The sequence below is a fragment of the Gavialis gangeticus genome, unplaced genomic scaffold, assembly GCF_001723915.1.
Source record: "Gavialis gangeticus isolate Ggan-Ray unplaced genomic scaffold, GavGan_comp1, whole genome shotgun sequence".
Taxonomy (NCBI): Eukaryota; Metazoa; Chordata; order Crocodylia; family Gavialidae; genus Gavialis; species Gavialis gangeticus.
The window spans coordinates 7,798,461-7,809,896 of NW_017729007.1; the positions used below are offsets into that span (position 1 = coordinate 7,798,461).

Genomic DNA, 11,436 nt, shown 5'->3' on the forward strand with positions numbered 1-11,436 from the left:
TCTCAAGCAAATCCTGAGACGTCATTCTCCCCTTGTACTTGGCCTTGGTGAGGCCGCAGCTGGAGTACTGCGTCTAGTTTTGGGCTCCACAATTCAAAAAGGGGTGACCACCAGTATCTGTGGGAATGTTTGTTCACCAGAGCGCCCCAAGGGATGATGAAGTCAAACAGTTATAAACTACTGCAAGACCGTTTCAGGCTGGACATAAGGAAGAATTTCTTTACTGTCTGAGCTCCCAAGGTCTGGAACAGCCTGCCATTGTAGGTGGTTCAAGCACCTACATTGAACACATTCAAGAGTAAATTGGATGCTTATGTTGCTGGGATCCTATGACCCCAGCTGACTTCCTGCCCTTTGGGCAGGGGGCTGGACTCGATAATCTTCTGAGGTCTCTTCCAGCCCTAATGTCTAGGAAATCTATTAAATCAAAATGCAAATTACTTTACGTACAAAAATGCAAGGAGTAAGGAGAACAAATCAAGATGAAATGGAAGTCCTAGCCTTGACTGGTATTACAGAGACTTGGTGGGGCAACTCTTGTAATGGGAACATCAACATTGAGTGGTATACTCTGTTTCAGAAAAAAAAAAGGTTGTGTTATTACATGATGCATCTAAAATATATGTAGTGGTTATCTGGTCCAGGAGGAAAAAGGTAGCAGATCTGAGTGCATTTGGGTAAAGATAAATGGAGAAAAGTGCAGTGGTGATATAATGGTGGTGGTTTGCTATAGATTCCCAAAGATAGGAGAAAGTGGTGGATGAAGCACTCATCAAGAATTACAAAGCTGTCAAAGATAATAAGGAGGTACTGATGGGGGATTAAACTTCTTGGATATTTTCTGGAAGAATATTATATTAGCCAAAGAAAATATTATAGCCAAACGTAAAATGTCAAGCAAGTTCCTAACTTGTGTGGAGGGCAATTTTCTGTTACCAACAGACAGATGAGGATATGACAATGGCAGCATCTATCTTGGATCTTATTCTGAACAATAGAAAAAAATTGGTTCAGGATGTGAAGGTGAGAGGAAGCTTGGGAGGAAGTGATCATGATATAATTAATGATTCTGAGATGGGGAAAGCATGAGGTTAGCAGAACTAAGATACTGGATTTCAAAGAGGGTGGTTTTCAACCAACTCAGAGAAATATTGGCAAGGTACTATAGAAGGATGACAGACTCAAGGTTTAAAGGGACCAGGAGGGCTGGCAGTTTCTAAAGGGCACAATACTGGAAGCTCAGCAAGAAGCTATTCCAATCTAATGGAAGCACAAGAACAAGAGACCTGTGTAACTGCACAGGGAGTTTTAGGATGCCTCCAAATCAAAACATACAAGCAATGGAAGAACAGGCAGGTCACTAAGAAAGGATACCAAGAAATAGCAAAAACACGCAGGCACAAAATCAGGGAGGCAAAATTTTTTTTTTAAAAAAAGCTATCCTTAGCTAGGGAAGTTAAGAACAAGAGGAGATGAGCTCTTAACAGATAGCGAAAAGAAGGCAGAGCAGCTCTCAGCCATTTTGCTTTGGTGTTCACACAAGAAAAAAAAAAGCAAGCTGCAACTGGAAAGTTTAAAAGAGATTATAGAGATAGAGGAACCGACAGGTGGGGTGGGAGAGTCATGATAACAAGACTTCAGAGAGCTTTTGGTCAGTTTGAATGAATTCAAGTCAACAGGGCTTGATTAACTTCATTCCAGGATACTGAAGAAACTGATGGGAGGGATCTTGGAGTCCTTGAAAGTTATATTTACCAAGTCATGGGAGATAGGCAAGGTACCAGAGGACTGGAAAAAGACCAACATAGTGGCCCTCTCCCCTCAAAAAAGACAAAAAGAAGGACCTGAAGAAATGTAGACTTGACTTTACTACCCAGGACATTACTGGAACAATTGATAAGTAAGTCCACTTTTAAGCATCTCGAGAAGGAAAAACAGGTCTTCAGCAGCCACCATGGATTTACTAAGAAAAAGTTATGCCAAATTTGATTTTTTTTGACAAGATAACTAGTTGGTTGTTTGAGGGAAATGCACTGGATACAGTGTACTTGGACTTCAATAAAGCTTTTGATAAAGCCCCACACAAACTTTTTATGAATGAATCAGAGAAATGTGGGCTATAGACAAGATGGATAGGCAACTGACCTAATAGCCATAAGCATAAATGGATACATGTCCGAATAACAAGACGTGTTGAGTAGAGTTCTACATGGGTCTTTCTTGGCTCCACTGCTCTTCAAATATGTTTACTAATGAACTGGATGCTTCCTGGGCAAACCTCCAGATGACAAAACAGGGATTGCAAATGCATTGGAGGATAAGAGTACAAATCAGAAGAATCTTGATAAATTGGAAAGCTGGGCTAAAGCCAAAGGAATGGAATTTAATGCTGACAAATGCAAGGTGCTATATCAAGGGAAGAATAATAAAAAAGTGCACGCAAAGTAGGTGACAACTGCCTGGATGGCTGCATAGTGGAGAAGCATCTTGGAGGCTTGGTGGATCACAAACTCCAGATAAATCTGCCATGTGAAGCAGATGCAAAAAGAGAAATGCAATTTTGGGTTGCAACAATATGAACATTAGGTATAAAATACAAGAGGTGATAGTGCCACTCTATTCAGGACAGGTTAAGCCTCATCTAGTGTATGATGTGCACTTCTGGGTTCCACATCTTAAAAAGGATGTTGAAAAGTCAGAGAAGGTTCAAAGGTCAGTGACAAAGTGATAAAAGGCTTGAAAGGCAAGTCATATGAGGTTGAGAGAAATAGGTATGTTCAGTGGCATTAAAGGTGTTCAGGAGGAAACTTAGCGGTTTTCAAATATCCGAAGGTCTACTATAAAGAAGAGGGAGAATATCTTTTCTCTATCACTGCAGAGTAGGATGTGTGGCAATGGCTTAAAATTACACCATAGTAGATTTAGACTGAATATGAGGAAAAGCAGGATTACAGGCCTGGAACAAGGTTTATGGACAGGCTAGGATGACAGAAAGGGAGATTCTGAGTCTTCACTTAAAGCTTCTGATTTGCAAATTGCATACAATTCCCAGGTTGCACTGTAGAGTGCTGGGTTTTTATTTTCCTAAGTTTTTCGACTTTGCTGGTTGCCAAATTGGGGTGGAAAGAAATTTCTCCCCCTCTTCTTGCTACAGGTTTTTCAACTTTCTCAGAAGCACTGAACATTGGCTGCAGTCAAGGCTAGGGATTTTGATGGGTATAACCAATGTTCCTGCTGGGACTTAAAGCTGGAGAGTTGTGCCTAGATAGTCTTGCTGTTCCACATGCATGGAATCAAAAAGGAATTCTACCTCATGGTCAGATCAGTATGGACTGTTGGTGTTTTTGCCTTTTTGTAGCTGGGAGTGGGGTCTCCTTCCTTTAGCAGGGAGCGTGACCTTTCAAGTGTATTTTAACAAACTACTTCCTGTCCTTGTAATGGAAGGACAGTGATGCTGCTTTTGTCCTCTCTGCTTTACTTGTGTCAAGTTAGTTTGTTCTTGATGTCTTCAGGCATTGTACCTGTTAGGTGCTCATGTAGTTTTGCTTGGAATAAGCTAGATAACCTCCTGAGGTCCCTTCCAGCTCCAAGATTCTATAACTATGATTAGAATAAGAAGAAGCTTAAAGTGAAGCATAAGAGCTTTGCTGGAGCAAGGCCACTAGAAGCAAAAAAAAATTCTATTCTTAAACACAGGGGTACAAAAGTTCAATGGAACAAAAAAAAATGGCATTACTTCCAACAGCATTTATTAATCAGCTCAAAACTTACAGTATGCAGTAGTTGGCCACTCTAGTGTTGTACATACAAATGTAAGGGGCCTTAAAAGTGTTCTGTCAGGAACCTCAAACACTAAAGATAGTGAAATCAATACACTTACACTGAAATGCAAATCTATTACATTTCAGAATATTTAAAAAAAAATGTTTGACCCCAGTAATCTTTCCTGCCATGGCAGGGGGTCAGACTAGATGATCTACTCAGGTTCCTTCCGACCCTAGAAACTATGAAACTATATTCTTTGTATGCTGATATAGAAAACAATGACTTCGGGTATAAAGAAAATAAATTTTAGTTGCTTTAAAAGGGGAGGGGGCAGTTCCACAGGAGCATGCATCAACTGTTATGCTGTAATGATTATGCCTTCATGACCCTGCAGCAATATAAGTGAGCTAAATAATCCGGCCTCTGTCCTTGAATGAAGCAGGGTTAATTTTGCATCAGTCTCACCTCATCTACACTGCTATGGAATCACGCAGATGCAACAGTTGCATCACAGTAGCTTATAACAGTATCCTCTGATGCAATTTTATTTATACTTTTAATTTTCAAAAATATATTTACAATTTAACACAAATGTATTTGGCAGTAACAATGTAATGATATGCAACACAACAAAATAAAGGCTTCTTTATCAACTTTAACCCAATTGAGGTCTGGTTTCTAGTTTTTATGACAAGCTATAAATCACATGGCACACAAGCTCCTAAGAGGAATGATGTGGAATTAAATTCAACTGAAACGCTCTTAAGAGGGATCATCTGAAATTAAATTCCACTGAAATTCTTTGGACATCCAGTTAAGAACTCAAATCTTAACAATTCACTTATCAGCATTTCTCATCAAGCCAAGGGCAATAAAGCAGCTGCTTTCAAAACTCTTGCCAGCACTTTCTTACTTGGCAAGCTGTTGGTCTTATTTAATCAGCCAGACTGTTTCTCCCCACCTTCAAAATGAACATCAGCTACCAATGTTAATGAAACTTTGGATAAAGCACATTACATTTCTAGGTTCCTGGCTGAATGTTTCTACAAAGAGTACACATTTAAGCAACAGAAAGCAAGTTTTAGGCTATTTGAATCAAAATACACACATAAAAATAGTCCAGTATCTCTCTTACTATACAATAAAATGTTTGTATCTAGTATCAAAGTACTGAGCTGTTACATTAAATATGATATTTGAGTTTACTCAAAAAAACTGTTGCAAATGTTAAGTAATAATTCTTGAGTGATAGGCATATTCATTTGATGAATTTTTACATTCTTTTTTTCCTAGAAAGTGAGAAAATACTTACAGCAGAGTAAGTGTTTTTACTTAGATAGTCAACTAGACTAGTGACATATTGGCCTGAAAATGCTGGCTCTAAATTTAGCCACACAATCCGATTACACCAAATAAGAAATCAGATCTAGACCTACGATCCGACACTAAATTAGCCAGACTCTTTGAGAAGCTGTCAATGTACAGCCAATACTGAGTGTTAATAAATACAACTTTATATATGCTTTACCTTACATTTTTATAAAAATATATAGTCTAATAAAGTTTACTATTAATCTTAGTATTTCAAACATCCTTGCTTTTATGACCTAGCTTTATAATTCTTAACCAGATGAGTATTATTTTATTTACTCACATAAATAGTTCCTGAGTCAACAACTCTTCTGGCATGCACAAGGATTATCTGGCAGTAAGACCTGCAGGAAGAACTCTGTAGAAACTACATAACAGTAATAAAAGTGAAGAAAAAGGAACGCATATGGCTTATATAGGACTTAAAAAAATGTGTTTGCATGCAATAATGTCAGGGAATGAAAATTAAATGATATGGCTGGTTTCCACAGGTGTGCTAAAATAATTTATTTTTGCATATAAAAGTGAATGGTAACTGTGCTTCTTAAGTAACACAACATTTAGAGTCTACAATGTCTTACTGTTTGACTTTGTATGTCCTCCGAGAGTACAGTAACATTAGAGATCTTCCAATATAACAGCTTGGAATGTTTGGATACTAATCTTCTTTTAACAATCTGAATTATACAGTTGGAATCCTGTGAAAGGCCTAACACTTCTTTTCCCGCTCATTTCACAGGACAGAACCCAGCTAAGTAACAAACACATTTTAGCAGATGTGTAACTAAGCTTAATTCAGAAACGTAGGATCAAACAAAATGTACAAATCATTATGCAGACTTCTTTACTGTGTTTGCATGGAGAAAATATTTGTAATTAATAATGGTGATAAACTGCTTCTGAAATAGGAACACAGCACTAGACAACATCTTCAGCAACTGTAGTATCAAAAATCTGATAGCAGACTCGCTGTTCTGTTCCATCTCTGACTGTGTACGACCTGATGATGCATTCCAGCCATGGCAAGTCATCTACAAATCAGAAACAAACCACGCATTTTCACATGAATTTTTAGCTCTTGTAACACCAAGTAAAACTCTAGCAGAGCCTTTAACAAGATACACAAAACACACAATCCAGCTGAGAAGGAAAACTAAAAATTATTTTTTATTTCATAACAAGCATTCTAGTTTATATTTTAGGATCAGTAATGCTCTTCAGCCATTAGCATGGCTATTTGAGGAAAATTTACTACTCAGAAAAAAGGAGTACTAACAGTTAGTATATAATAAATGAATACTAACATTTTGTAAGGAAAAAAATAAACTGTTCATGACAGGGTCATGTGTGGTACATATACAATATGTATTGGACGAGGCCATCAGATGTTTCTTAAGGAAACTGCATTGTCAATCCTTTATAACCAACTCTACATTTGTTACCTTGAAGCCATCTACCAAAGCGGCTGGATCACCAAAGAAATTATCTACCTTAGCGAATAAGTTGTTCTCAACATCATCTTGCATTCCCCACAATTTAAACATTGCAATGAAATGTACCACTGTGAAAAATATCTAAAAATGGCACTGGGATGCCATAAGAAAGGAGTCAATCCAAAGAAGAGCCACCCATAAGATCAGAGTCTTTAAAGGCAAGCCAGATGAGGAAAGGCTGAGAGATCTATGACTCTTCAGCCTGAGGAAAAGACAGCTGAGAGGGGACCTGGTACCAGTTTACCGCTACGCTAGGGGAGTACATCAAGGTCCTTGCTCACCAGGGCACCCGATGGGAAAACCAGGTGCAATGGCCACAAACTCCTGGAAGATTGATTCAGGCTCAACATTAGGAAAAACGTCTTCATAGTCAGGGTATCTAGACTGTGGAATAAACTTCCTCCAGCGGTTGTGCAATCACCTACTCTGGAAATTGTCAAGAGGTGACTAGACAGTCACCTTGCTGGGGTCGCCTGACCCCCAGTTATCTTTCCTGCTTGGTGCAGGGGGCTGGACCTGGTGATCTTCCAAGGTCCCTTCCAGCCTTACAGTCTATGAATCTATAAATCTATGAATCTGGAGGGAAAAGAAAGATGGGCATGAGTGTGGCGTCACTGAAGGGATACAGGCACTGAATTAATGACCTTGGCTTCCTGTAGGTCCCTGGAACTTCAGGTTTTCATAGATTCATATATTGTTAGGAGCTGGAAGGGACCTCACAGATCATTGGGTCCAGCCCCCCTGCTCTAGGCAGAAAGACAACTGGGGTCAATTGACCCCAGTGAGGTGACTGTCCAGTCTCCTCTTGGAAACCTCCAGGGTAGGTGATGCATAACGATGAATTATTGTGAAGGACTCCTTGCAGAGATTTCCTTATAAAAATCCCCAATTCAAGGCTTCTTAAACAGAGTGGGGATAGACAGATGACATAACCAGACCCATTTGCTTTCAAATAAGTAATCTGTCCAAGTCTACTGTAGTGAGGCTCTGACCTTATTGACAATGGCATTTTACTTTACATCTCCTTCCCTTGTTGCTGCACTAGTAAATTAGGTGTTGGCATTTTTAATGTCATGTTTTCTACCCCTGTTCACATCAAGACAGTATGACTGGGAAAATGTTAGTCTACTAAGTAGCTCCCTCTCACCGCTGGAACCAGTGACAGTGCCTTCTTGCTTGTAGAACAGTGGCAGATTTCAAAAAAGCTAGATCTCTCACAGCCTCTGTGGAGATATCTGGAACTTTAATGCAGTAATAAAGAGCTAAGATTTTCAGTATGTTGCTATGGTATATCTGAGCTATTTTGTCAAGGGGATTTTTAACACTGGGCTTAAAAAAACTGTGGACTGGCAACTACAGTGCTACCCAGCAAACATTTTGCATCAAAAAGGCTTCCAAGGTCCCTGTTTCAGACACAGTGCTTATCAATGCATTCTGATAAGCCTTAGGCCCCTGCCACACGTACAGGTAAAGACACAATAAAATCTGATGTGTGATCCACACAATGATGTCTCTCTTGCCATGCCACACATGCAGAGAAAGAGGTGTGTTTGTGAGATTGAGCAGCAGATCCCATCAAATCTAAGTGCTGGTGCAGCAGGAGCCCAGGATCACAGTCTCAGGCTCCTTCTGCACTGGCAAGTAGCAAGCTCCCAAAGCTGGGAGCCTCCTCAGCAGACAGGACTGCCAGTTGCAGGAGTGCATGGTGTGTCCCCATGGCTAGGAGCCTCATCAGCTGCAGGCTGCCAGCCATGGGAGCACATGGTGCACCTCTGAAGCTGGGAGCCCAGATCAGCTGATTTGGGTGCACTTGGCCACATGGTGAATTAATGATGTCATAAGAACCAATGACAAAACTATTCCATATTTTCACTGGAATAATGTTGTGGTTTATTCCTTGTTTTATGATGCCTTGAATTGCTTTAATGTGCAGCTGCATTACAACTTAAAAAGTGATCAACTGGCTATTCATTCTTTAAGTGTAATGCATTGTGGGGTTCATAGAGTACTTGCTTATGAAGCAAAACAAAATGTAATAATTTGAGCAGTGGTTTTTCTGCTCTTTGACCTATTTATACCTATCAAAGGAAGCAATTAAAATAGAACACTGTTCAGAAACTTCAGCTTTCCGATTTTAAGTTGGTGCAAAGTTCTGAGCAAAATAAGAACATTCAGAAACAGAATTTCAATTGATCTTCATGCGTTATTGGATTTTAATGTTTCAATGTTTTAATTATAAAAGCTAGGGTACAATGGGCTGCCCTTTGACAGATGCCCTTACTCCTCAAATTAATGTTAGTGAATTAAAAGTTCCACTTTACTTCCCCAGAGGAAATGCTGAAAAAAACTGTGATGAAATTCAGGTTTCATCGCCCTGAGAATCTACACCCAATTCCCACGGGCAAGAAGGGGGGCCCAAATCCACAGAGCATTCTCAAAATTAGAACTATGTCTAGGTCTCAGGCTGAATTACCTTAGTTGTCACAAAGTTACTGTGACATTAGGTTAAAAGTATTTAGGTTAATTTTGATATAAACATGAATTATCTCTATCCCTACTTGACTATAAATGTTTACACACAAAACTGAATCTACACCCAAGGTAATCTTGGAAGGACCAAGTCAATACATATCCTTTCCACAAGGCTCTTCTCCTGATAAAGGAATTAACCAAGCACCACACAGTAAACAAAAGTAACTGACACTTTCCTTATAATTCTGTATATTTACAGTACTGCATTTGGTCTGATCATATGTATAACAAGCCAAATGCTAAAACAGTCATATAAGTTTACATATATAGTAGCAGATTAAAGAGACACAGCTGACCTATTTTTCTTTTGGGAGAACAGAGTGAATCCATGGTCGCCTCCATCTTCTTCTGAAGAAGATCACTGCTAAGAACTTCAGAGGCAGGAATCTGGAAAAACTTTTCCTGGAAGGGAAATGAAGGGTTTGAGGCAAAAGGAAGACAAAAATAATTAGGATCTTGAACATTTTTTCTCCTGACCTTTTACAGGTCTCTTGCATTTCATGAAGTTCCAAACTAGCAAACAGGAGGTAATACTGCCAATACAGAGTTTTCAACAGCATCCAGATATTTAAAAACCCACCAAAGGAGAGTACATATGAACATTATATTACTTGTGTCTCAGATTTGTGCTCAGGAATTAAGAGCAACAGAATGCTGCATCACTTGAATGCTTGGAGAGCAACATACCACTCTATAGGAGAATGGGTACCATATAATCTGGTTTTATTTAAGTAGTACTTTTCTATTTTTAATTTAACTTTTTCATTTAAGTGTTAGAAGTTTTTGGTTGGTTATACACAATGTAGCATCTACTGAGAAAAAATATCTCTACAGAGAAGAAAGAAATAAAACTTAAAAGGTCATACATGCATTCTCATTTAATATACCTCCCTTCTCACACCCCCAAGATTTCTGGGCTGATTTTGACTTCCTTCTTGAGTTTGGCTGCATTTTCACTTCCTGCAATTGGGCCACTCTAGTTGGGCTCCAGATGCTACTTCATGAACATTTGAAATGGTGATGAACTGTTTTGTGTTGATGCAGAGACTTTCTGCTACCCCATTCTGCTAGAAGATCTCAAGGGATCTCATGGGATCTCTTAACTCCTATTTGATTTTTATACTTAGAAGTCTAATTAAGAATGGCCAGAAAGTTGGGAAGGATCAGAGAGGATTATGTTTTAAGATTACATTGTCTTCCTACCTCTAACGTTCCACCCCAACTTCAACTCCTTTATTTTCACTATCCCTTTTTTTTCCAGAACATTTCTATTTGACTATCGGATTAAGAAAATGAACTGGGAGCGTTACTATAGAAATGTGACTAGAAGCTGGTTTAAAGTTATACTTCAAAGTAGCCTTGCTCCTTCTCAGACACTGCCGGAGTACCTCAGTCTGGGCACTGGGAAGTGGTGGTTCCTTTGAAGTGCCACTAGAAGCAGTGCTAGCAGATGGCACTTCAAAAGAAATGGCTTTTTCTTCCTGCAGCCCAGCTGTAGCATTTAGCAACACCTAATATGAATCTGGGCTACTTTGAAGTGCAGCTTTCCTATAGAAACCTGAATTGGGAGATGGTTTATGACCCCCATTGTCCCTGACTTTGTTTCTCAACAGATTTCAAGAGACAGATTCCAAAGGAGGAAAGAGGGGAACTACAAAGAAGAGAGAGAAGGCCAGCCCAAGTAGGGAATACATACTTTGCCTACTGTTGCAGCTACCGCCTATGGTATTTTAAAATTGAAAAAACTGAAGAAATAAAAATGAAATAGAAATTGAAGAATTAGTGAGTTCTCCTGACAAATTTAATTCTGCTACCATGAGCATAAGATTTGGGGTCTTTTATAAATTGATTACACCACAAAGTTATACAGCTATAAGGAGGGGCCTACTCAAATTGCAACTGCACAGATTTTGCAAAAATAGCAAAATTGGGAGACCTTTGTGAAATGCTCAGGGGAAAGAAAACAAAACACAAAAACAGACCCAACCTTTTTCTCCCTTATCCCCCCCCAAATTACTAAAAATAAAGTACTAGCTCCCCACTAGCAGTCCTCCTGGTTATGCAGCCTGGCACAAAGGGGGCTGCTGGCATGAAAGGGACCAGGCAAGATGGGTGCCACCTCTCACCTCTGATTGGTGAAGGGCTGCCTGTTGTGTGGCCCCACCACTCTACAATCAGCAGTGAGGGGTGGGGCCGCATAATGATCAGCCCTTTCCACCAATCACTGGGGAGGGGGGTGTGTGTGTGTGTGTGTGTGGGGGGGGAGTTGTACCTT

At 39.5% G+C, this 11,436-nt stretch overlaps 1 protein-coding gene across 1 annotated transcript in view; it reads right to left on the reverse strand.

The window, feature by feature from the left end:
• Positions 1 to 4,304: 4,304 nt before the first annotated feature.
• Positions 4,305 to 11,436, reverse strand: part of POT1 (protection of telomeres 1) — a 277,216-nt gene continuing 270,084 nt past the window's right edge. Inside the window, exons 19-20 of the mRNA XM_019509285.1 lie at positions 9,458 to 9,563; positions 4,305 to 6,167 (exon numbers count right to left, since the gene is read on the reverse strand). Of these exons, the coding sequence (XP_019364830.1) occupies positions 6,055 to 6,167; positions 9,458 to 9,563 (219 nt within the window). The 3' untranslated portion in view covers positions 4,305 to 6,054. The remainder of the gene's footprint in view (positions 6,168 to 9,457; positions 9,564 to 11,436) is intronic.